We start from the raw sequence: 26,667 nt of genomic DNA on the forward strand, positions 1-26,667 counted from the left end.
TTTATTTTTAATATGATTTTATTTTGAGGTGTTTTTCCCAAGGGGATAGAAGGAGACAATGCTTTTCTGAAGTTAAAAATGGGCAAACTCATACTTTATTTCTAGAACACTGAACATACTATATTTTATTTATAATTATGTTTGGCTTTAAAAGCACTCAAATTTTGAGCACAAGCTTTTGGCTGTGGATGTTTCTTCTTAAAGAATTGTATCATGTTTTCTCTTTTTTTTTTAGAGATATGGACCAAGTACTTGATGCTTATGAAAATAAGAAGTCCTTTTACCTTTATACAGGCAGAGGACCGTCCTCTCAGGCAATGCATGTTGGTCATCTTATCCCATTTATGTTCACAAAGTAAGCCATTTCTACCATTTGTATTAATCAAAGCATTTTTTTCAAAGGAAACATTGAACGTGGTTTAGGAAACTGCCAAAATGATACATTGCAAGGAGTTTGAAGTATGTGAGGTGAATATTAATGAACCTAATTCAGTCTTACCTTTTCACTAAAATTATAATAATCCCTGCCTCACCATACAGCCCTCTTCCTTGCTTCCTTAGCCCTGTGGCACTCCTTAGAATTTTTGTTGTTCTTAAAAATGAGTTCGTGATAGGACTCAGTGACATTTCTCTGTAATGTGGTGGCTGCAGCAGCAGGACTGAGAGGCACTGGGCTCAAGAAGCTAAAGCCTCTTTGAATTCTAGTTCCATTGCAACTGATGCCTCATATCATATGCACAGGAAACAGTAAGTGTGAGAGCCTTTTTTCTGGGTAAGTTGCCATTATAATCTGTATAAAATGTTTTAGCTGTGCACATAAACATAACTGCATGTGCATACACAGGAAAGAGAAGCAGACTTCTTCACATACTTTTGTTTAAATATGTAAAAATATTTTAGCTGCGCGACTTACATCTTCCTATTAACTTATTTTGAGATAAAATCTTTCTGCTTCTATTAGGTGGCTGCAAGAAGTATTTGATGTTCCCTTAGTTATACAGTTAACTGATGATGAGAAATACCTTTGGAAGGACATGACAGTTGAGAAGGCATATGAGTATGCTAAAGAAAATGCAAAAGACATCATTGCATGTGGTTTTGACATCAATAAAACCTTTATCTTTTCGGATTTAGACTATTTAGGGTAAGTATAAATTTCTTTAGGGCATTGTAATGAAAAAGAGGCATCTGGATTTTCTCTCCAACTCTGACAGCCAGCAATGTTTTAATAAATGTTTCTAAACCTGAAAGCTTCAAGACAAGGTTTAGAATACTTAAAATAGAAACATACTATTTTTTCTGCTATATTAACATTTTATATATACTATTGTCATTCTTCTGTATAACATATGAACAAATACTTGTGTGTGCAGTGCTTAAATTATGAAAAACATATTAAACCATTTAAAATGTAAAAATACCTAAACCACTAAAACTTCCAGATTGATTTTTTTTAAGATGTTATCAAAATCTTTCAGGTACGTTTACACTTTATCTGCATTAATAGAAGGCATTTCAGCGGCTTGTTGTGGTCAATTATTTTAATAATACAGCATGAAAGGTTATTCAGTAAAGTTTAAAGGTTTAAGAAAAAGAAATTGTTACTGTAACTGCCATCACAGAAGGAAGATGTTTTATAGCAGAGTTCAGAACTGAATCTGTGGCCTTTGTTCTTCTGTATGGGGTGATAAGCTTCCTTAAAGACTTGGATGAGAGAATACATGTTTTAGAGGCAAACTGTATCATGTGCAGCACCAGAATGGGGAGCCTACAGAGCAATTTTGCCCTTTTTTTTCACTCCCTGACTTTCCTGCCTTGGCAAAGTCACATTGACACTGACCCCATAGCTGAACAAAAGGAGATCAAAATTGCTGTTTCATTCCCTTCAGCTCCTCAGCAGAAGTTAAGAAGGAAGAAATTGCTGAGCTACTTTTGATGTGGAAATGCTGCTGCTGTGTTTAGTGACAGAGGAAGTCCAGCCAGGGAACTTACTGTCTAGAAAATTAGAATCTGGAGGATTTGAGCTACTACTCCTTCAGTCAAGAGCAGTATGGGGTACGCACTGGGGATACCAAGCAACACAGAAGACATGATCTCTTTAAGTTGCCCAAGTTCACAGAGAAGCATAAGGATGAGTAAACTTCAGGCTCCAGGAGGCATTTTGGCACCATTTCCAAATCAAAATGTTTCTGAATTTAGACAGTTACTCATGAAAAAAAATGTTTGTAGTAAACACTGGAGGAAGGGAAGAATAAACTTTCAAGGCATAAAATTCCTGTTTGTAAATAATTCTCTAATTATTATCTTAATGGGCTGCAAAGTCTGAAACTATGAGATTTAATCCTGCAGGTTTTTTGCTGTTCTCAGCTTAGTAGTGAAGTTTCTACATATACTTTTCTACTCTTCTCATTTTATTTTTTCCACTTTTTTTTTTCTCATAGGGCAAGTCCTGGATTCTACAAAAACATTGTCAAAGTTCAGAAGCATGTTACATTTAACCAAGTGAAAGGAATCTTTGGCTTTACAGACAGTGATTGCATTGGTAGGAAAGCATATGACTTACAAGAAGCAATGCTTACTTTCAGTTTTGATGGAGCTATTTTAAGTAATAGTTTAAAGAGATAAGTACTGCCACTCATGAAACAGGCAGAAAAAACAAGAAGGTCATGTTTCTAGTCTGATTCTGGTTCTAGGATGTAACTGTGCTTCCTTCAGAATAGAAAAGCTTTTCAGTGAAGTTTCTAGCATGACTTTTACCATTTTGGCCTTAGTAACAGCAAAGTGCAAAACATTGATGTTGAAGGGTTTGAAATAGAGAATTTCTTTTGTTACAGTGATTGCAGCTGTAGTCAGTTATGTTTCCTACAAATTTCTATGCCGGATTTTCAGAAAAAGTTTCATTAATGCATACAGGCACATACATAGATGAAAAACATTTAGAGAGTGCTTAAAAGCCTCGTTAACAAGGTGCTGGGTAACTGTTGTCTCCATTTACTTCAATGCAGTTACACGTTTCTGTCACATTGGAAAAAAAATGATTCCGTGTAAAGATGTCATTAAATCCTTGGTGTTCCTGAGCACTGACATTTTTGTGCAGTAGTTGGGCCAGTGGCAGCTGTTCAGCCTTCACTGTAGCCAAGGATTTAACAGTGTCTAGTAAAAACTGGTATTGAGATAATGACTTCATTAAATGTTTGAAAAGTCTGCTATTTGCTCTCTGTTCTGACAGGATTTTGATCAGGGAAGGGTGTTTGCCATCCTGTGGTTAAGCACTGTATAAAAAAAAGCTAGATGCACCTGATATGCTTCCTGAGTACAGCATGAATATAGCAGTGATTCTGAGATCTTAGAGGGAAGCTTCCCTGAGAAGTTACTCACAAAGAGGGAAAAAAAGAGCAAGTCAGAATGACGACATGGTCATTTGTATTTCTGGAAAGGGTAGATCAATGTTGAAGAGAGTATGCAGTGATGATGAACTATCTCTGAAATCTTTGTGACCACATCTTGCCCTTAGTATTTAGTTCTATGTCAGTTGAAGGTTTGTTGCCATCACAGAGGGTGAAGAGGAAAAAGTTTCCTCATTTAAGGCAACATTGCTTGATATAGATCTTAATCTTCGGCTGAGTGTCTGAATGGTTCACTTGTACATTTTATGTATTTCAAAAAGTTCTCTTTATCACTGCTTCTGTTGGCTGATTAGCTTTTCCAAACATATTTTCTAGGTAAGATCAGCTTTCCTGCTATTCAAGCTGCTCCATCATTCAGTTCATCATTTCCACAGATCTTCAATGGCAAGGAGAACATTCAGTGTCTTATCCCATGTGCTATCGATCAGGTAAGAAAATCGTATTACTCTATTTGGTTTTCATGGATTTGGTTTTGTAATGTACCATTCAAGCTTCATGGTGATATCTCAAAGCATCTGTAAAACATTCTGCAAGCACCTTTCTGGGGTAGAACTTGGAAGACTGAAAAGATGGAAAGATGAAGGCTTAATCCAGCAATCATACATGCCTGTCTTGGATCTTTTTTGATCTCAACTTAATTCACATTCAGCTGACATCTATGAAAGATGAAAGCAAAGACAGTATTTATGCAAAAGCTTGCTGACATGAGGGTAAGAAGAAACTTTGGCCATCTCTATGGAAACTTGTGATGGAATGAGCTCAACTTGTAGCACAAGAGGTTTCTGTTGAACCAGGGGAAAAATCTTCTCTCAGTAAGAATAAGGAAGCTTTGAAATAGTTTGCCAAAAAGGCTGCAAAACCTTAACAATTCAGACCTATATAGAGATCTGGAAGAACATCAGATACAAATACCAGTAATAGGGTAATTTACTTTAAATAAATAGTGTTTCTGAGAATCAAATACTGCACTGTCTGACTAGCTATTTTTGTCACAGGGACAGTCACTGAAAGATGATGTAAATCATAATCATCAGCTACAATATTATGTAGTAATACTATCACAGTTGGTTTAAGTCACCTCATCAGCACAGCACTGCCAAGTTGATCACTGATTTAGTCCAGATTCTCTGCTGGTTGTTAAAATGTTTTGGGAGGAAGCTTGTATCTTAGTCTACATCCATCTCCAGGCATACTAAGTGTAGTTTCCACAACTATTTGAATTCATGTAAAACTTTGTAAACATGCCTATTACTTGAAAGAATCAGAGTATACAGCAAAACTATGAAAAAGAAAAAGAAGGGATTTTATTTGTTGTTCTTCTGACTGAACTAGATTGGAAGTAGGTTCTGAAACATTTCATGGTTTGGTTTCTGTCATTTTTTGGGTTTTTTTGACATTACCTCTTACGGCGTGATCAAATCATCACTAATCAGTTTTCACAGCATATTTTTCAACTTTATGCTGTGCTTTTATTATTTTAGGATCCTTATTTTAGAATGACCCGGGATGTAGCACCTCGAATTGGACAGCCTAAACCAGCCTTACTCCACTCAGTCTTCTTCCCAGCCTTACAAGGAGCACAAACCAAAATGAGTGCAAGTGATCCGAATTCCTCCATCTTCCTAACTGATACACCCAAACAAATCAAGACAAAGGTAAGGACCTGCAAAACCTGATAGCACGAAGTTTCATAACAAAAAGGAGTTGTAATCATAGAATCATTTATGTTGGAAAAGACCCTTAAGATCATAGAGTTCAACTGTAAACCTAACACTGCCAAGTCCACCACTAAACCATGTCTCTAGGTACCGTATAAATATAAATGGTCTCCAGCTTCATCCAAAAAAACCACTGCAGAGGTTGGCCCACAGCTCCTAGAGACAATGCTCTTTCTACCTGACACTCCCTGGATACCCCTGCCTGCTGTCTAACATTACTTGCAGCGTTCCTCACTGTTACAATGGCAATTTTTTAATGTTTTCTTTGAGCATAACTGAATCCTTTTTCCTGTATATTTCATGGCAAAGCATCTTCAGGAATTGGCCGAGTTATGCAAATTTAGCTAGACTGTCACATAGGATCTTTTGCCTTGCCAGCTAGTGTGACAGTACAAACATTATGTTTGTTTTTCTGATACCTGCAGAGCAGTGGTGTAAGAATAAGAGCTGTGGACGCTCATGCTTTTAATCTAAATATTATGTTGCCAATAGTTTTGAAATCTGACAGGCCATGATGTAAACCTAATAAACATCTCTTCCTCTTGACTTCCTCTCCATGCTGGGAGCACCAAACTTGCACAGTGTCATTACAACACAGGTCAGACCTTTCCTGCTGCTTGGGAATATACTCCTGCCAATTCACAAATACATGTGCTCCCACTAATTCATAAAAAAATATTACGTAAGTTTTAGAAGGGGTATTTTCTCCTATGTGAGTGTATTCATAGTGCGTTTTCAAGTTCCAAGGAAGATGCCTCTTACCTGGTGTCAGATAACTTAGTTTGTAAAAGATTCATCTGTATTGTTGTATTTAAAGAAAAGGAAAATTGGTCTTTGGGAAAGGATTTATAGGCACAATACCCAGACATGAAATAACTGTGAAAAGAAGAAGAAAATCTGTATATGTTGTTTCTTATTTCACCTATCAGCAAATTACAGCTCGATTACTTGTTTGTGTTCATAGAAAGTGCTGTTTAGATTCTATGTCTGTAGACATATTCAGGGAAATTCAGGGGAAAACAGTGCATCACTATAGGTAAGTCATTGAAACCCTCAGTCGATGAGTAGGTATCAGAATATGTAAAGAAAAATGAACTTGAGATAATTACAGGAAACATTTTGTATAAAACAACAATGTGCCTTCACCTGGTATACTGTAATTAATTCCTCTTATTTTAGGAGGAGAAAAAACTGTAGAGATGAGGAACTTTGAAAAAATTTCACACAGACTTAGAAAATTTATTAAGGAGAGAGGTCAATTTAGAACAGTATGTAAAAACTTAGTTTTACCGATGCTGAGACAGCTATTCAGGCTGTCATGCAACATAAGAATAGATGTAATGTGGCAGATGGCTGTTCACTTTCTTGAAATACTCATCAGTGCATCATTTTTGATTGTAATTCATTGCTGCAAGGTATCTGTAACGTGGTGGTTAGAGAGATTCAAAAAAGTGCAAAAAATCACTAGACAGTCATACAGATAGTAGGAATGTTCACAAATTGTAAATATATAACAGCTCCAACATGCCAGAACTAAAAACCAAATCTACTTTATATGCAAGTGTGTCTCTTGGCAGGTTGATTATGGTATCTCAAAAAATACAAGAGCCAAATGAAAGCTCATCATATGTTCAAGAAATACTTTTTTTCCTCCTCTTAGCAATTTATTTTCTTTAAATCTGTAGGAAGATTAGCATCCCCAGAGAATTCTACATATGTATAAATGTTTAAAATAAGCCAGTGGCTGCAGAGTTTACTAGGAATGGGATTAGCAAGTACATCTGTTAACAGTTCTGGTCACCTGCCTATAGGAAACGATGCTTATAAAGAGAGGGAGTATGTCAGCAAGAATTCCATTTTTAGACTGAACAGTTGGGCATTGGTCTGATTTTAGGCATTCTAAACAGGGTTTTGTAATCTTTAACTTTGTTTTCTCGTTTTCTTTTTTTCCCTCAAAAGAAGAAATTAGGTTCTCTCTAGGATTTCTTCAGAATTTTCCATGCCTTCTTCACCCTTTCAAAATTAATTTCTTCATGAAGTAAATATATTGTTTTTTCTTACATGAAATACATTTCCTGTAAGCACGAATTCTGTCCAACAGACATCAGTTTCAGCAGAAGGGACTTAAAACTTTTTTGACTGAATCTTTTATGGGTTATTTTTAATTTTCCTTTCATTTTCATTCTGGTTATTTGGTCTGGGGTGTATGTTGTAGCCACGTTTTCCCCTGCTGGTTTCTTTTGACCTCCTTGTTTCAGTCCTGAGGCCCTGCATTAATTTGTCCCACTCACCCCTCAGCTAGAATTTGGAGGATCATGATACACCTCTGTTTACAATAAAGTAATCCAGAATTTAGTAGAAGTTACACCATAGCATTGTTATCTTGTTTCAGATTAACAAGCATGCCTTCTCGGGGGGCAGAGATACTATTGAAGAGCACAGGAAGTACGGAGGTAACTGTGATGTTGATGTGTCTTTCATGTACCTGACTTTCTTCCTGGAAGATGATGACAGGCTCGAACAACTGAAGCAGGTAAGCAGCCAAACTGAAGATTGTTTATTCCCTGCTGTGAGGATAGAGCTGTAACTCAGGCCTCAACAAAGCTGTGGCTGAGTCCTCCTGAAAGCCTTCTTCAGGAAGGTAATTCTGGTGTTAATCTTGCTCTCTTCATCCCTTGCAAGTTTCAGTGTTAGTATTGGTTTGTTTGCAGTGTTCACAGGACAATCTGTCTCGTTTTTAAAAACAAATCCCTATTATTTTCATAAGCATCTCCAACACTATATAGGACAGTATCTTCCCTACCTTTCAAATAAGGGCACCTTAGGATTAATTTTTTAATTGTATAATACACTCTGCCTCTTCCTTCTTGCAAGGTACCTAAACACTCTGCGAAACTACAAAAGCTCATGTCTAAAGCTTGCTGGTTTGTTATTTTTTCTTATCATCACAAGAAATGTAATAGCTCTGAGGAACTGATTCATTGATCCCAAGAAAAAGCTGTTTCATATAAGCTGCATTTTCCTTAAACCTATCTGGCAGACTGCTGTCCTCAGGGTTGGTAGCAAGACATTTCTCTTCATCACCACTCCCAGGTGATGTGTGTTCTCTAGAAGGCTGTGATAAATCACGTCCATGTCGCTGGTGTACCAACCATCTCCTGCTGGGAACAGCTGTAAGAAAGTCAAAAGCTGCAGATTCTTCTCTAGCCCCCTACTCCTTCCCACACAAGAGCAAGGTTGGATAGCTACTAATTCCCATGCGGATGGTTATAAATTCCTTATGAAAATCTGGAGCACATTTGACTTAACAAGCTTGTTTTCATTAGCCTCCAAGCACTGCAACAGTGTCAGCCTAACAACTGCTGCAGAGCACAAAGCCTGGCCCAGAGCTTGCAGCTCAGTGCAGTGGTGCCTCAGAACCTGATCAGAAAACATGAACTCACTGATTCTAGTGGCATTACTGGAGCTATTTCAGTTATGGGACCAAAAGAAGCTTTCACAGAAAGCAGTGTTGGTATTTTTATAACAAGCTAACCAACAAAAATAAAAACCATGCTCCAAAAACACACCACTGAAACTGCAATTCACTCAATCCTTGTTAACATATTTTACTGTTGCTGAGTGAACATCAGCAGCAGTTGCACCTTGAATAGGTGTGACAAACGGCTTGATGACTTGGGGAGGTAAGATTATCATGTTTATTGTAATTTCATATCATAGCTGAACTGCCCCAGCTGTGATTTGTAAACGTGGCTGAACTAGTCAGCTCTTAGCCTGTGCTTCTAGTTAAAGCTTTTCAATATAGGAGCAATGGAAGTAATTACCAGCTGTGAATACGACTACTAGGTGAACATGGACTCTGAGTGTCTTTGCTACAAAAAGTTTATTTCAATCAAATCTAATCTCTTACCCATATGCAATGAGAGAAAAATATGAGAATTTGTACCTCTTATCACAAAAAACAGCTTAGAGTCACTGTTTATTGAACTGGGATTCTGGGAGGAAAATATGCAGTTTCCTGCAAGTAATTACAGGATTTCCGAGTTAAACTTGTGAAAGTAGCTTATTCAGTCCATATAATAACATATGAAATTGCCCAGCTGCCTTAATCTTTTAAAAGGCAACTAGGAATTTTACAAGTTGCATATTCAGAGTGATACCACATAATCTTCTAAGGCACGTGCTTATTTTTAGTACATCCAAATCTGTATTTGGTAGAATGAGCCTTTTAAAGAAATACTGGTCACTGAGTCATTTTGTGAATAGCACCATGTTTAGCCATGAACTCTTTCTTGACAGGCATACACCAGTGGGGAGTTGCTCACAGGGGAGCTGAAAAAGGTACTTATTGAAACAATGCAGCCCTTGGTAGCAGCTCATCAGGAAAGAAGGAAGCAAGTCACTGATGAAGTTGTGAAGCAATTCATGACTCCACGGAAGCTAGCTTTTGAATTTTGAAGAAATGTGTATGTGTTTTAGCACTTGATAGTCCAAAACTGAGTAATTGTTGTCTTCTGTTGTATGTCATGACTCCCTAGTTATGTACAGCCTGTAATCAGTGTTATAAATATTGCTTTTAATGAGTTAATTATCATGAACAGCAGAGTACAAAAAGTGTTAAAAATTGCATCTTACTTAAAATCAGAGTATACAAGACAGAATTGACCAGTCTTGCAGAAAAGCATGTATGTCAGCACAGCATTTTATTTTAATGTTTCTTAATATTTCATGCTGAAAATATAAATAAAATCTCCATTTGATGATAAAGACTAACTTGGAAATTGTTTTAAATATATTTAAGATGTCATTTCTCAAACTAGTAAGTAGCTCCATTTTCTTTTGTACCGGTACCTTGGTTTACTCGACTGCATGTTCTTCCGGGCTGCTGGGAACATGCTGCACACAAAAAGGTAATGTTACAAAGTGGGATCAATAGAGAAAGAATGGACATCTGTGAGTTGAGTACAGGAGAAAGAATATCAGTCTTGTTTTGCTGTTATCTTCGTGTTTCACCTTGGGTAAGTTGCAAAAATCTCACTGTACTTTTGTTTCTTCTGCTATTTACTAATCTGAGTGCCTCAGGAGGGAGGAGTTTATCATGAGGATGCAAAATTCCTTCATATTCTCGTGTGGAAGATAGTATAGAATTGCAAATTTTAGTTTCTAGTTATGAATACCAAGTGTTAAATCATGTTGTGAAAATTAAGTCACACTGGACACAGGAATACTTTTAGTACTGTCTGTTCTCTTTTACTGCACCAGGTTGTTTAAACTAGGGCTATTTATTTTAGAATGTATTCCACTGAGAAAACAGACCTTGTTAAAATACCTCAAGTAATATTTGTCTCCTTTCTTCAAAAGAACTTCAATGTCTCTGCTGCTATTTATGCAAGAAAAAGTCAAATTATTAGCTTCTTTATTTTGATATGTTCAGTGCTGAATGCAAACTGTTAGGTCTGTCTTGTATTTTCATAGAATAGAATAGAAAGTTGCTAGCCCAGACATAGTCTTATCAAGGGTATTTTTATTTAATGCAGTTAACAGAGGTGGGTATTGATATGTGGTATTTGCAAATCATGTAAAAATATAAGGAAGGCACTTGAATGAGGTGTGAAAGATTTAAACTTAACAGGTTTGCTACGGTGAAGTCCAGTGAATATAAATTCACTATAGTATTCTTTAAAAAAAATTAAAAACCAAAAAACCCAACTTTTAATTTCACTGCAAATCTTTCAAGTCAGCTGATTACACTTGAGTTGAGGGAGAAGTTTCAAGTATGAGACTTGTCACTGACTCCAGTATCCCTGGGATCAGGCTGTCAGTACAGGAGAACGTGCGGAGTGTTTGTGCTTGTGCCGCTGCCTCCGCAGCAGCAGTTCTGTCACACGGGACACACCCCCTCTGGCATGACCCTGCCTTGCAGAGATGGAAGCGTCTTGAGTGCCAAGATGCGCATGAAGTAAACCTGTTCATTTATGTTTGTGCAGGGAACCAAGGACAGACAGAAGTGCAAGGCAAATTTAGTTCCACTGCGTGAGTTTCAAACTTATGCTGAAAACAGTAGGGCTTAGCTTTCGTCTTTGCAGTTTATGTGAGCTGGCATCACTAACATAATGCTGTCGAGTTTACTGTATTAATGAAAATGTTTCACAGAGACTGTTCTGTAACTCACAGACAAAACATCTCAGTGCCAACAATGGTTTAACAACCAGTAGAAAAAAATTTATTTAGAAGTGGAGCAATTCTTAGAGGAAAAAGCAGCTTCTTAAATCCAATAGTAAATAAGCTAATTCTTAGTTACTTTAGACTCTGATGATGACCTTCCTCTTCTTGCACTCTATTCTGTGTCGTCTTTAAGTCATACATAAAAGATAAGACTTAAATTGACTTTAAAAGGGCTTTTACAAACTCATAATGCAAATTTCTTATTTAAAATAGTATATGCAGATTTGTCCTGCAGGATTTATTTCATTAACTAAGAATTAATTTAGTTATTCAGGAAAGGAAAATATGCTGTAGGAGAAACAGTGCTGAGTTCTAGTCTTCGCTAAGCAGATGAAATCACTTTATAACAACAGTTAAAATCTGTTTTGAAAGTTCTAGAAAGGAAAGTGATAGCAAAACTATTTAGTATTTGTTTACAGAACAAGCACCATTTTCAAGCACTCTGATGAATTCATACCAACATGCTTCTGCAAAGACAATGTTTCTCAAAGGAGCCTTGGAGAATTCCTCTATCTGTTGTAATTACAGTTCATGTCCCAGAGGCATTTAAAGGTCAAGAGAAGGCAGTTTTCAAAAGCACATGCAAAAATCTGTAAGAATGTTATCAGGCAATGTTCATTGCATTTTCCTCAATTTGCCACTTTTGTTTATCTCACTGTAATAAAAATGTAGATAAAAGTCTAAAACTTCTTTGGTTTGACTTTTTTATTATTGTCTTCTAAAAGCCTTAATTAAAACTCACTCTGTTTTTACCTCTCTTCCTACCCTTTTAGGTGTTGGCTTAAGTCATGTGATGTAGCTGGTGCTTGTTCTGATGTCCAGTGCCTTTCAAGTGCCTTACAAGCCCCTTCCAGGTAGACTTCAGATTGCTCCCAGAGCAAGCTAGTAAGGGTCAATTGTCCAAAATCACCTGGTTGCCAGCCAGACTGGGTGTTGAATGTCGCTGTGTACAGCAGCCAGCTCTGAAATGGGAGGAAGGGCAATGTGACCTGTTTACAGGTAGGTTTGGTGTAAAACTGGTTCTTAAGTGAAAACATGGTCCTCCACAATTGCTGTCCAAAAGCACAGGTTCTGAATAGCTTCCCACAGCTGTTCCACAGTCATCAAGAGGCATGCTGAAACCTACTAGGATAGTTATGAACATTGTCAGAGGAAACAGGGACTGCCAGCAACACGAAAACATGAATTAGAATGTGCATTCCAAGAAAATTCTCTTATTTTCAAGGCCACCAACTGAAAGAAATCATCTATACAACAAACTACAGTCCCTATTACAAAGTAAACCCAGTACCAGCAGAAAAAATGTGGTGCCTTCTTTCTGTTACCTAGCCTTCAGCTGGCTAATTTATCAGAATAAATGGTTCTGTGACTGTTAGAGTAGCTAGAGATCACAATAATACAAAGAAATTAGAAAATAAAGCAGTCAAGTGCTGAAATCCAGAAGCCAAAGACCCAGCTTGGTTCTGTGGATATGTAGTGATGTATATATGTCATGTCAGTAAACAAAAACTGTGCTTACAGTACTCACACAAGCAGTTCCTGTACCTGGTGGTGTTTGTATCAGCATGAATTAGCTGAGAGTTCTTGCTCTAAGGCAGGTTTTCACCCATACATTATAAAGATATTTTCCCCAGTAAAGGGTTGTGAACAGGATTAAGCCCTTACCTTCCTGAAATAAGCTGCATGGAGATACAATTTTCTTCCCATGTAGCATTTGTTCAGGCCACATGAGACTGCTTACATATGGTGCTGAATGCCTTGAGGCTTAGAGTTCTCAGCCCCTCATGCTGTCTTCTGCAGGTATTACCACTCATATTTACAGTTCTTCTGTAATTCCTCTCTCAAAATCAGCTGTATTTCAGTTCCACCTACAGGAGGAAACATTTTTAGTCATATGGATGCATGAGCCTATTGAGATCAGCTGTTTTTAAACCTTGGGCTGAAGGTGGATGGTATCAGTGGTGCCTAACAGTGGTTGTTTAGTCTGTTTTGTGGACATTCTTTTACTATCACTATTCAGAGGATGAGAACAAGGTTGGCTGAGAATAACAGGGCATGAAGGAATTTGATTCCAAACATCCAGGCAGAGCTGGGATAAATCAATGCCCAGCTGGGATAACCCTCAGTTAAACGCATCACTGGCAGAAAGAGATGAGGTTAGTAGACTCTTAAGAGCTATCTTAAGAGGAATTCCAAACCTTGAGGACTTAATTAAATCTTGTAAGACTTGCTGACTAAAGGAAGTTTGGTGCTGACACTCAAAGCTGTAACCAAGGATGGTAGGTTGCTGAGGCCATAAGCACTGCGGAGAGAATCCAGTTCAGTGCTGGGACTTTCATTTCACTCCCCCTTAAGGTGACATACTGTGTTGCCTGCCTGATCTTTTAACCCTGCTCTTGGATCAGCTGCAAGAGCTGGGTGAACTAGAGAGAGGAATTAATGGTGCTTGTTCAATAGCATGGCTGTACACATGTTTAAAAGGCCAGTTGAAGGCTTAAAATTCAAGTCCCCTTTATTCTTGTCTAGTAGCAGCTGAAATCTTTGAACTTGTTTTTCTAGTACAAGATCCTTCATGTGTGTCCAGGGCAGCTGACAAGTCTTATCTGCTGCAAAATTACTGTCAGTGTAATCAAAGCCATGCCATCAGCTGAAGAAAGTGGCTGTGGACCAGAAGGGTCCTGTATATGAGAACTTCTTTTATAATACCATATTCCTCTTTCCCTCCAAGAAATGCATTTTTAGCAGAATGTGAGAGGGGTTGGATCCAGTCCACTCCAAGTGTATGTGTGGGCCCTGAGGCAGGATGGGCGAACTAAAGTATTTCTGCATTTAGGGATGTTCCTTCTGAAGTAATAGCATGGGTGTTGTTTTTTTTAAATTGACATGTAAATGAAAAAAGTAGGAAAAAAGTAATGAAAAAGAAGTAATAGGAAGATAAGAAGTAATAAATTCTTTCAAAATGTATCTTTGACAAAATGTATTTGGCTGCTCCTAACAGTGTCATTTAAAGGGAGAAGAATATGCACTCTTGAAAGTTGTAAATCTTAATTATGCTCCACAACTTTTCAACTCTCCTTTAACTTAACTAACTCTGCTAGTGCACCAATTTTACGGCAGCCTTCCCTTTGAGAAGCAAAGAGGCTTTGCATCTATTCCCACCCCTCCCTGCAGGATGAGAACGGATTGCCTCCAAGGCTGTGCCAACCTCAGAGAGATGCTGTTCCATAGGCCTCCGGGAGAGGCCTGATGCTGTGGAGGGCTCAGGGAGAAAATCACGTGGCTGCCGGGAACCCGTGCCTGGCGTCACTGCACTGAGGCCATTAGCTCAGTTATGTAAACAGCCCCTGTCTGCCACTCATTAAATAGCAACAGGGAAAACCAAGGACATTCATATTTCTGCTACTGCCAAGGGGATATAACTGAACACTACCCTGGGAAAATTACAGCTGGGAAAGACAAGTTGCAGCCTGAAGCACAAATATCTAAGTCACTCAGTGAATGCAGTGCAGGCATTACATGTAAAGAGCACATGCCAGACAGTGTTAAATCTTACACAAACGCCCAGCTTTTGCTTTGGTTGTAAGGATCATTTTCTGTGCCAGTAGGAAACAAAATTAAGTGCTTTACCAAAACCTCTGATCAGACAAGCAGCTTGTTAGGATATAAATATTTTCAAATGTTTCAAGGGCCTAAGGAGCAGCTACAGTCTAAATACTTTAATGAGATAAAAGTGAGGTTGTATCTGAATCCAAGACTCCTTGATTAGTTTGTAATCCTATTAGAATGAAACAAAGCCATCAGTCATCAGCTTTGTGCTGAAATGTCAGTGCTTCTTATGCTGTCCATCAATTCAGCAGTTGTTTGTGGATATTGTATTCCAAAATGAAATAAATACACCTCTGAACAGAGTGGAAAGAACTATTTTTTGTTTATATAATGATCTGTAAATCTCAGTACAGCTTCATATGTTACAAACACTACCATGTTCACAGGAAAGGCACGGATGCAGTTTAAACCTAGTCCTTTGAAAAGCACTTTTGCACCCTCCTTTCTCACACTTTCCCTTACACAGTGGATCAGGCCTTTGTATTTGTGCTGGTCCGCTTCATCTATTTGCATTCGTGATTTGATGACATCCATGGGAGTAGCTATTCCCCAGGCCAGGACTCCAGCAAAACCACCAGAAAGCAGCACAACAAGCAAACCTGCAGGACAGAGTAAAGGGAGGAGCAGTTCACTTGAGTCTCATATAGCTATGAAGCATCTCAGATTTGTCAACAAACTTTGGTAACTTTCCTGGTTTTTCAGAAGTTATTTTGTCCAGCTCTTGCATTTATGTGCTTCCAGTGATCTCACAGAATACTTATTTTTGCATACACTTTGAACACCACATGAACCTGGTGTGGTGCAGCCTGAGAGCACTTACACCCTCTTCAGATGGGTCTACTTATTTTTATAATTCTCGGAGAGATGCTCTTTGCTGAATGTTAGTTCAATCTTTTCTCAATGTAGATAGTGCCAAATCACAACTAAGAACTTGAAGTGTCTTTATCTTCTGCATCTGGACTTTATTTTCAAGCTCAAAACTGACCCTTAGCTGTGCTCCATGATGGCTCCCAGGAGACTTGTCCATGTTTCTTTTCTAGTTACTTACCCTGTTTCTGCATTAACAGGATTCCATATCGACACACAAGGCACCAGAGCATACTGTAAAAACCCCTCCTGCAGGAAGAGTACCTGCTCAGGGATAACACTGTGCCAGCAAAGCTCTCACAGGCAGAGTGCTGGCACCAACACTGGGGGCCAAAACCAGCCCTGCAGCACCAGGAATCACACACTGAAATCCCACATGAGGATCAGACCTGGGTGAGATTTTACAGGTGTGGGATCATGTTTCCAAGAGCTGTTTCCCTCTTAGCATGGTATTAAATAAGCCATTTTTGCAGGTGATGCCAGATACTTTCCAATACCCACCTGGTTTATTTTTTCCAGGTGGTGTAAGCCAGTCACACAGAGCAGAATAGGAGAGGAAATATATTGCAGAAGCAGAGCAATCCCTGCAGAGCAATGCAGAGCAACCCTTGTAGAGACCCCCAAAACCTTCCTCCTTGGTGATCACCCTCAGGCAGTGCAAAGACCCTTCGTACTTCGGTTTGGAAACAGGCTGAAATGTGACAGAAGGGTATGGGTTCCTCTGAGTCTGCATCCGAACTTTAGCCACTTCACTAGGGTTTGTCAACACAACCTGTAACATCAGAGGATGGTATTTTAACCCTTCACATTTAAACAGTGTACTGATCCCCCTCCTGAAAACTTGTCTCTCAGCTTTTCAGGCAGTTATATTGCCTGCAAGTTCTAGCAAGTTCCAGCCTCCTCCCCTCTGCCTGTGCCATTCCACCCAGCAGCAGCAGGACATGTGTGTGAGCTGCACTGGGCAGAGTGGAAGGCAAGGCAGAAATCAACACTAGATATTAAATACCTCTAACTACTTGTTAAACCAGATGGACATGAAAAAGATATGTCCTCAACTGTAGGGAACATACATCAGGGCTCTTGGTTGTATCTGTATTTGAATCAAGACCATAAAGGCTTTAAAAAAATGAGCCTCTGTTAAGTCACTGACTGCTAGGAAACATCTAGAGACCTGACCATCTGGACTGCTCTGTAAGAGGATTGTGACCCAACACACATTGCTGTCCAGCATGCTGCCAGGATGATGGGGTGAGCTCCAACCACCACATTCACAGCACCTTTGGATGCTCACAGAGATCCATCTGCCTGTGGGAAACAGCTCCTGGATTCAGCCTCACTTCCGTGTCCCAGGATCATACACATTTTCTAGGCAACATCACTTTTCAGTGGTGCCCTGTTGAGTTTTAAGTCCTGGCAAGGCAGCACTGGACACTGTCTATTTCTGCAGCAATACCATGCTGGGTTTGTGCAGCCGCTGTGAAAGCACCAACCTGTGCTTTAACTCATGGTTATATCTTTCTTACATACACACACCATCAGAACCACTTGAGAAGTTTACTAAGTTGTTTTTCCTTCCTTGTTCTGCATTTGCTGCCAAGGTCCATGTCATTTTAAGAACAGTTCTTAAGTGTTTTGTTGCTTTAAACCAAATCCAGCATGAGCTGCCTAGCAGGACTCAGCCATCCCATGGACCAAACCAGTGAGGGGGCAGCACGGGCAGAGCACAACCTCCCCTGCAATAGCAAACCCACTGGACTTGCAGGTTCCCTTGTGGCCTCCTGGGCCAAAAACATTCCTGACTTTTCCAGCCTCCTATGCTTGTGAACAAGATCTCTTGTTGTGTTTTCCTGATGGCTGTTTACCTACCCGGACAGCACCGGCAGCAACTCCAGCAAGGGAAATATCCAGCTTGGACGGCTTTGCGTCTGCAGCCCCATATCGCAGCTTGCAGATCGTCCAGAGGAAGTTCTTGTATGTGCCAAAGGAAACAGAAGAAATTGCTGATACAGCGACGACTGATGCAGACACACCTTTGTAAAATCCCCGAATCTAGTGCAAAACAGAGAAGCAAAACACTTGTAAGAATGTTGGCATGGGAAAGCATCTGCTTGAAAGCACTGGCTCGTGGGAAACTGCTCCTGGGTTCAGCCTCACCTCCCTGTCCCAGGATCATGCCAGGCAGCATCATTTCCATCTCTCACCCTCTCCCAACAAGTATTTGTGTGCAACTGGTGCACATCCTCCCCAAGCTGAGAGGCAGCTCTGCTTCCCTGAAACAAGGCATGCACAACTGGTATCAGCAGCTCTGATGAGAGGTACCTACTTTTTCCATCCTGTATGTTTCTTGAACACAGTGCCAAAACCCTTTGTAATGCTTCTCAGTCTGAATTCTCACCTAGGAACACAGGGGCAACTTTAAAATGCAGATATCAGATTAAAAAATAAATAAATCAACAAATGCCACAGCATCAAACCAGATAATTAACCACAAAATAGCATAACCAGTTTTTTTTCTTTTGAAAGAGGCAAAGAACACAACCAAATACAGTGAAATATGTAGATGTAATGAAGACAAAGAATTGTCATGGGATTAGTTTTCTGGATAGGAGGGGGAAAGCAAAAGGGCCTATTTATTTTTGTTCTGTAGTCAAGAAATAAATCTCCAACAGGTACCTTCACTGTGTCCAGCGGATAACCCACAGCTGTGCTTAGACCACCTGAAACAGAGAATGCATTGGAGGTGGTTAACAGCACATCTCATGGCAGACTGTTTTCGCCCATCACAGAAGAGCACTAGGGAACAACAGAAAACACAGCTTTAGAGCCCTGCCATGCTTGGCACCAGACCTATCTTGAGCTCCAGTAATGACATTTGAGCCAAGAATGACAGACAAAAACATGCAGATTCCGCTGCGTTGCCAAGGCACACTCAGAAGACGAATCAGAGCATCATGGGAAACTTATCAGGGAGGAATGACACCATGGTACAGGATGGGACAGGGAGAAACACCAAGAGCACTGCTCCAGGAAGATTGAAGGGATGATACTGAACTGTTCTGGTTTTCCCCCTCCTCAGCTTTGGCTGTAAAGCATCTTAGGACTATGACCACACACCCTCATGTGAGGTGTAAAGCATCCACACTCACACAAGAGAGTCTCTGGAGCAATTTTGTTTCTCTGTGCTTGACTTGGAAATATTAAAGAATAAAAGCCAAAGTCACAGGGATGTCTATAAAAAGGGGAGTGGTCCTCATTCATTACAGGTTCTCAGAAATCTGTCTTGAAGACGGGAGAGGTGATCCTGCTGCCTCCGGGGACTAACATGTCCTGGCTGAAGCTTGCAAAGAATATCTACAGCCCAGGGAGAGGAATTATTGAGGCATTTGGGTCCACAGCACCATGCAGGACTAAGCCTATTAAGTGCATTTCCTATGTGCACCAAGCACTGCTGCAAAATCAGAGCAAACAGCAAAAGCACTGGTATCTTTGAGTCCTGGGAGGCTGGCATGATGCTGGGGCACAGCATGACCAGCGGCGCTGCTCTGCAGTGAGACCACTGTCCCGCTGCCTCTCGGGGCACAGCAGGATGTGGGAGCAGTGAGGGATTAGCGCTGGGTGTGTGCAAAGCCAGGGCTTCGCAGCACACCCTGCACACCAGCTGACCATGAGTCCCTGCCTGCTACTGTGACGGCATGTCCAGCGAGCTGGGGCGAGCTGTCAATCCTCTATCAATGCCCAGGCTCACTCAAAGACCTTAAAATAGCCACCGGAGTTGGAAATGTATAATCTTATGAGACAAGGTTACTACTTTAATGTCACGTAAGGAGGGCCAAAGAGCTCCAACAAGGATTTATTTTGGTTGCAGTAACAAATAGATCCACCCCATGCCTGTCCTCATCTCACTGTATTTCCCAACTCTGACCTAAATGTTGGCAGATACAGATACAGATAAAGGTGCTAACTGGCTAACTTCCTCCCAGTACATCAACTGCCAAGCTGCCTGAGAGGAAACCAGGCTGGAAGATGGTGGAGTTATTTAAATATAGATTAAGTTCATACAAGTGCCTCATAAGCCCTTCGGGGAGCCAGGCAGTCAGAGACACAGGGCACAGATCTGATGGCTCACAGGTTGGAAACTGCCTCTCACTGAGTACTTCTTTAAAAAAAAATACTTTAAAGCAAAGCTATTTCAATATGTATTAGTTGCTGTAAGTATGTTCACCATGAATAGATGGCTGGTTGGGAGCTCTGGAAAACTATCCTGTGTTCTGGAGAAAGGCAGCTGCTGCTGGTGTGAGTCACAGGGCGACAATCCCAAAGTACATTACTCAGAAGAAGTAAACAACAGCATCTTGCCTGCAGAAAAACTAGGATTGTTCTTCAAAAGTATCTACCAAATCTGGCACCAGATAAACAGCAATGAAGGGGGAAAATGAGCTAAGATGGAAGAGATGGAAGGATGGAAGAGGCAGAGCAAGGGAAAACATGGAGGTAATAAGATGGCTAGAAGGAACAATGCCTTTGGTCTAAGCAGAGAGTGACAATACCCAAAGTCACCTGAAGACAGCTGCACTGTCCTAGGTTCCCAGCCATCAGCCAGAGTAAACATGGACACTGCCAGCCAGGGAAGAGCAGCATATAAATAAGTCAATACCAACATGACAGTGCTGACTTCAGAGCTGCAGTCCCCTGGACCAAGCACCTCATCCCACCTGGCAGCATTTAACATTGCATCGGTTTCAGAATTCCTGAACCTTAGAGGCAGTGGCCATAAGCGGACCAGATGCTGGTGACACGTGTGCCGTGCTAACTCCTGGCTTGCTGCACAGGCTCAGGAAGGTAAGAGCTCATGCAAATCATGTATCAAGGCTTATTTGGGTCAGTGTTTGACAAGAATTGACCTCCCTTGTGGAGATATCACGCTGTTCACATATTTAGTTGCAAAGACAGCAATGTAGGAGGTTGCCCCAAGCGGACAGTTTCCCACAATTTCTCAGTCCTAAGGACTCCCAATCAACTTGGTTCCAGAAGGGCCCAAGCATCTCCACTTGGGAAGAGGCCATAAAGGTAAATTTGTCACGCTCCCACCAAAGATGTGAATCCCCCAAACCTCCAAATAGACACAGCCTGACATGTACTGCACTCATTAGGAGCCAAAGCACTCTAAGCAGTTGTCAGAGCTGAGGAGCTCAGCCAAGTCCATCAAAGGCTGAGGAAGAAGGGCTCTGCATGCTGTCACATGATATAAATAGCCTGGGACTAAGATAGCATGACCCACACATGTCCTGTTTGCACAGCAGAATTAAGTGGGCCAGCAATGTATAGCATGCATACAGGAGAGGGTTCCTGTGGGACTCCTGCTAAGTAACACTGCATCAGCTGTGGCAAAAAAAAGTGGCAAAACCAGCTGAATTACCTTTTTTGATTTTAGTGAGCCATTTTTTATGTCTACTTTATTTGAGATATTCTCAGGTGTTGTGCAGAGGTTGCAGCATCCCCTCCTACATACACACAGAATGCAGGAACAAAACAGATTACTCAGTCTCTTCGCAAGTCAGGTTGGTCTGAATATGAAATTCAAATAAGGAAGGATGTTGGCAGAGTAGCAATCACCAGAGATCAGTAGATATACAGAGCCCACTGGGCTGCCATAGCTCCGAGCTGTTGGCAGTCCCTTGGCTGAGAGACCCAGGGAGAAGCAGGGGTCATTGTCTATAAAATGGATGAGTAGACAACAACTTCCAAAGACCTTTGTTTTGTGTAGAGTGCCCCGTATCCTAAACAAGCTGAGCTTGATTCAGTAACATGCCCCTGGCCGCCATCAGCAGGACCTGCTTTATCTGTAAGAACAAGTTGACAGCATGTTCCTTCTGTAGGAAGGGACTCTTCAGTCTACCCTTGGACTCTGTGTGGTCTCAAAGTTGTGCAAAAGCCCATGCATGCTGCAGACCTTGCTGTTCTACCTCTGCTGGGTGAGCCTCAGCTTCTCTTTCCTGAATCTTTACACCTGACATGAATCAAACCATCCCTCAGTCATCAATAGTCCTAATCATCAATCCCCATCCCCTGCCATGGCTCAAGCTGCTGCTGTAGCAGGGCTAGAAAGCATACATGGGGTAGTAGGAAAATTCAAGCTGTAAGAGACCTTGGGAGGTCTCTAGTGCGACCTCCTGATCAGTTTTACTGGCTAGAAAGGGTAACCTTAAGATGAGCTACTTACTGAACCATCCAGCCACATTTTGTGGTTATTGAAAGTCTCCACAGTCACTAAGCATGTTTCTCTCATGTTTTTTTTTCTACCTGGAGTCTCAGCAGATCCTGTTTCTGGGGCAGAAGATGCTGAGCTTATCCCATGGTCACAGAAGCCACAGCCCAGAGGAGTGCACAATACCTGTGCAGCTGCCTGAGGCAGCCTGAGGATGGATTATTACATGGAATTTGAATAGGCAGCACCTCTATAGTTTTTCAGAGGTGCCTAAGCCGTGCTTTCTCCAAAACACTCTGAAAACAGAACAAGGTTACAAGAATATAATTTACTAAACAGAAATTCTTGTTATATTTTATGTTGCCTCTTGAGTTGTTTGATGTTCTTGAGCTGGGTTTGTAGCCTCCTTAGGAACATGAAAATTGCTTCTACTCCAAAAAAACTTAAGTCACAAAATAAGTTCAACACAAGAAACATCCCTGTTCTGGCAGAAAAATTGTCCCACCCTGGAAGCTGTCCCATGTAAGTGAAGGGATCATGACCCTGAAGCCCTGCCCACTTACCTTGCACATGTCTTTGTCCAAGCTCCCAGCAGGGAACAGCCTGACAGAAAACACCTCTGTCAGCCACTGAGAAATTTCATTATGCCTTCTAGGAAAGCCCTGAGATGGACATGGATGACAAGATAGAAAATCTTGCTCTCTGTCACCGTGAGGTCAGTAAAGTGCCTTAAAACAACCAAAGACTTTTCTGGCTGGATCTCCACAGCCCGCAACCCTTCAGGTTGAGCCTGTGTCCAGGGCACCCATGGGAGATGCTTGTTACATGCTTGGGCAGCACAAGATGCTGGCACCTGGAGAGGGGATCATGACAGAAACCACAGCTTTTCATGGCAACCAGGGCAGAATGCCGAGGTGAACAGTCACATTGAAGCTATGTTTTCAGTTCTCCTTGTTCCCCTGCAAAAGATGTTTGTGCTTAAGTGACCTATCTCAAACTATGCCAAAAAAGCAAAGGAATCCAAGCAACAAATGCAATCCTCCCATGAGCAAATGCCTCCCTCACCATGAACATGAAGTCTCTGAGGAGGTTTGGTGAATCCCTCTGGGATGGACATCCTGTTGCCAGCCCCAGCATAGGGGTCCCTTCTCTACAGGGTGCTCTGAAATCAGGAGGGAAAGATGAGGAGAAAAACAAGCTGTCATGGAGGGGCTGGTTATATCCTCTTCTCCCATGAAGGGTCTTTTCCAAGCAGGGTCCCTCAACACCCCAGGAAGACCAACACTGCAAGCAGCAGGGACCTCCTGGTCCAGATGGATGCTGCTGAGATGCCGAATCTTGCCCCAGCTGACATTTTGCATGACAAGCAATTAAAGGGTGCAGGGTAAAACTCATCATGGCCTTTCCCAGGATAAGCAGATCTGCAGCAGGGTTATAGTCTGCCCCTGATGAGGGAAAACATCAAATTTCAGCAAATCTCAAAGTAAGATCTAATGTGCAGACTCAGGCTGAATGTCTCAGTCACCCGGCAAGGCTTACCTGGCCTTTCTGTCAGTGGTGACCCCAAGGCTTTCTTTTGTTATTTACTGGTATGTGTTATCTTGGATACTCCACTAAATCTGACAAGATTTCAGCAAAGAAATGAGACTGATAGATATATTTTGTTTTTTAAAACAAAGCTGGGTTTGAGCAGTACATGCTCTAAAAATGTCTAGAATTTAATCACACTTCTCTTCTGTTACTTTTTTTATGTACGGCTAACCTACTTTCTGCCAGATCAGAGCCTGCTACGTAGCATGCCTGTCCTGAGATCACCCTCTCAACAGCAAATACATCCTAATCTAAGATAATGCAAAGGTCATTCATTTGGACATTCTTCACTGCAACAACACCATCCTTCCTCCCCTCCTGCCCCACAAAACACATTCTCAGCCCCCCAGAGCCACAATTCCAGCAGTGTGCTGGGACCCCTAAACACTAGGCACATGAGGGTTTGCTGTCCGGGCAATATGAGCCGATTTGTACCTGTACACAATGTATTAAACTCTGTCTCTTCCTATTAGAGTTTTACCCTGTCCCACTGCAATCAGGCCCGAGGAGATTGCAAGCAATGACCTCAGATGACCAAGCTGCAGCACTGCCTCTCCAGCAGCTCTGTGAACCTACTCCGATGACATTTTTCATTTAATAAGGAAGAACATACTTTTTACAAGCAGCCCCCATCGAAAGACTCTCAGTTCTGCCATCGAGACCTGCCCTTTAGCTTAACAAGAGGGAAACACAGCAGTTTGCTCTCACCAACAAACACTAGTTTATGTATTTACCTCCAATGGCCCCAGCAATGAAATCCATCCAGAGTGCGTCTGCTGCCTTAATTACCCTGACGTAGCGTTAGGGAGGTAGAAGGGAGGAGGATACCAGTTCTGTCTTCCCAGAGCCCCGCAGGTCCTTCGGAGACTGTGTGATTTGCAATACAAATAACCTTCCTACAGTCTTCTCTTGCCTCTGGGGACTGTGAGTCTTGTGGATACTTGATGAATTTGTACACTGGAGGCAGAGCCGGGTAGCCTGGAACTGTTCCAGGAACACAGTGAATAAGTAATCCCATGAAGCCCTGAAATGCTGTGCCAAAGCTGCTGTTCCCAGTGCCCTTCTACTTGGAAAGTCACGAGGGGTGGTGACTGGCAGGGTAATACTGGCTGTGAAGGGACCATTCCCTGTTGTACTTATTAATCCCAGAAGACAGCTTTGCACTTGTTTGCCACATAACACTCTTGCCCTGCACCACGGAGAATTGCAGGGGTGGCTGTTTATGAGATACCTCCTCCCCCACATTTCAGACCACTCTTCCTACTTCTGATGGAGCAGATACCCTCTCCCTCAATGAAAATTTCTTGTGCCTTTCCCAAGCAATTTTCTTGACTTTCCTAACCCACAAAACTGATCCCAAACCTTTACCCAGATCCTCACGTGTTATTACCTGCTCATTATATATACATGTGGTGAAGCCCAGAAATCAATCCAACCACATCCCAAGTATTTGCTTCTATTTCAGACAACAGCACTGTTTGCCCAAGCCCTGGAGCAGCTCTGCTTCTTCACTTGTGCAGTCTCACAATCCCCTTCCAATGTCAGCTTCTTACTGAGTTCAGTGGCAGAGCAGGAATCACGATTGCTACTGACCATACTGGAGTGTTTTGCCCTGACTGGGAGATGCAAAATGATTTTGCCAGGAAACTGGTTCAGCACCTAATTTTTCCTTCCCAATTTAACCCCAGCACAGGGTTGTGAACTCAACAAGGGAAAGAGAAAAGCACTGAGGAAGACCTGCTGGTCAAGGGGAACCAAGAACTCAAGGAAATGCCATATTGCCTATTTTTTGCGCAGGAGTCCTGTTACTGGAGAGAGCCACATCTATGTGAGTGTGGTTAAGCTTCGCCCAGACTGAACTGGAAACCAAAGTCCTGATGCACTGAAGGGCTTGTCAAGCTGTGACCTGAATTGTACTTCTTTTGAAGAGGTTTCCCCAGGTCAGCATCAAGGCACATTGGTAGCAAAGGAAAAGAAATTTTCATGGCTGTGGTCCCTCTGGGTCCTCAGGGCAGCTGAGGACTTTAGTACCCAGTGCTGTTTCTTGTACATTTCATAAGAACCTATTTCTCACTGAAGCTTCTGTTTTGGGCCTGATGTGCCAGTGACATATAGCATAGGTTGATGTGAGGCCTCAGAGTTTCTGGAATTGAAAATGAAAGGATTTTTATTAACTTGCTTCCTATAATTTCTAATGCTTCCTTCCCTGAATTCTTTCTGTGCTGGAGAGAACAGAATATTCCAGTGTAACATCCTGCAAAGGCAGCAAATACTTGAAACCAGAAGTAAAATATTATCTAGAGAGACAGCAATGTAGCCACTAAAACACACTGGGTTATTCAGTAGTTCTTCCTTGCTACACCTGGTGTCCCTACAGGAGTTATTAATGGTTCATCAACAGTCTCCATATTCCAAGTGAGGAGAAAGGTGCCGTTTCCTCTTCTCCCATCATCCATTTCTTCTGCTGTCCTTGCAGGACCCCTCTGGCGGTGCAACCAGGTCTGGGACCTGCTGTGTCACTGACACATGGGAACAAGGACGTGATCCCCTATGGAGGGACAGCCTGGGAGCCTACAGCCTCCTCAGGCAACCTGCTGACCTGCTCCAGCACATGCTGCAGCAGCCATTGCCACCTTCAGAGTCACTGTTGGGACACCCCTGTTTAATGCTGCTTTCCTGGGAACTGCTTCCATGCAAAGTGACAAGATTCACTATATTCTCAGTATGATAGTCACACCATGGATGGGGGTGTCATGTGGGTGGGAATTTTTCTACGTATTGCAGTGATTGCTGCCATATTAGCAAGAAAATAGAGGCTGGCTGGCATGTCACACTGGCTGACTAAAGTATCAGGGTTAATAAGTATTTCCCATGAAATATCACAAGACCAAGCAAAATTTCTACCTTCTTTAGCTGAGCTGAACAGCTAAAAGGGAATCTTCCTCATGAAATATTCTGAGATTGTAAAAAAAAAAAAAAAACAAACAGCAAACACAACCAATCTAAACCCCTTCCCTTTGCAATTGATAAGTAATCCTTTATTTATTAT

At 41.4% G+C, this 26,667-nt stretch overlaps 2 protein-coding genes across 6 annotated transcripts in view; one reads left to right on the forward strand and one right to left on the reverse strand.

Annotated features, from left to right (window-relative positions):
* The window catches only part of WARS1 (tryptophanyl-tRNA synthetase 1), a 22,951-nt gene extending 13,007 nt beyond the window's left edge, over nucleotides 1–9,944 (forward strand). Inside the window, exons 6-12 of the mRNA XM_071557516.1 lie at nucleotides 236–355; nucleotides 962–1,144; nucleotides 2,442–2,542; nucleotides 3,723–3,835; nucleotides 4,889–5,062; nucleotides 7,518–7,658; nucleotides 9,425–9,944. Of these exons, the coding sequence (XP_071413617.1) occupies nucleotides 236–355; nucleotides 962–1,144; nucleotides 2,442–2,542; nucleotides 3,723–3,835; nucleotides 4,889–5,062; nucleotides 7,518–7,658; nucleotides 9,425–9,583 (991 nt within the window). The 3' untranslated portion in view covers nucleotides 9,584–9,944. The remainder of the gene's footprint in view (nucleotides 1–235; nucleotides 356–961; nucleotides 1,145–2,441; nucleotides 2,543–3,722; nucleotides 3,836–4,888; nucleotides 5,063–7,517; nucleotides 7,659–9,424) is intronic.
* On the reverse strand, nucleotides 9,348–24,621 carry SLC25A47 (solute carrier family 25 member 47). Of its 5 annotated transcripts, none has more exons than XR_011697995.1 (8): nucleotides 23,094–23,362; nucleotides 18,497–18,540; nucleotides 18,147–18,218; nucleotides 17,690–17,872; nucleotides 16,325–16,595; nucleotides 15,419–15,555; nucleotides 13,016–13,218; nucleotides 9,348–12,472 (listed from the first exon to the last, which is right to left on the reverse strand). XR_011697995.1 is itself a non-coding variant. In XM_071557519.1 (7 exons), the coding sequence occupies exons 1-7, from the start codon at nucleotides 23,143–23,145 to the stop codon at nucleotides 13,198–13,200; spliced, it is 780 nt and encodes a 259-aa protein (XP_071413620.1). In that variant the 5' UTR covers nucleotides 23,146–23,362; the 3' UTR covers nucleotides 9,348–13,197. The 5 variants fall into 5 exon arrangements, 3 of the variants coding, with proteins under 3 accessions (XP_071413620.1, XP_071413619.1, XP_071413618.1); XR_011697994.1 differs by having other exon boundaries at nucleotides 9,348–12,475; XM_071557519.1 differs by having other exon boundaries at nucleotides 9,348–13,218.
* Nucleotides 24,622–26,667: the final 2,046 nt, after the last annotated feature.

Source organism: Pithys albifrons, chromosome 6 (assembly GCF_047495875.1).
Source record: "Pithys albifrons albifrons isolate INPA30051 chromosome 6, PitAlb_v1, whole genome shotgun sequence".
In the NCBI taxonomy this organism is placed as follows: domain Eukaryota; kingdom Metazoa; phylum Chordata; class Aves; order Passeriformes; family Thamnophilidae; genus Pithys; species Pithys albifrons.

What these genes read in the sequence shown, in the direction of transcription:
- SLC25A47 (XM_071557517.1), bottom strand. Translation starts at nt 23,145, where the DNA reads ATGTCCATCCCAGAGGGATTCACCAAACCTCCTCAGAGACTTCATGTT. An exon ending in TTGCTGCCGGTGCTGTCCGG is followed by an intron (nt 16,596 to 17,689) that starts GTAGGTAAACAG and finishes CTGATGTTACAG; the next exon opens with GTTGTGTTGACAAACCCTAG. An exon ending in ACCTGGAAAAAATAAACCAG is followed by an intron (nt 15,556 to 16,324) that starts GTGGGTATTGGA and finishes TCTGTCCTGCAG; the next exon opens with GTTTGCTTGTTGTGCTGCTT.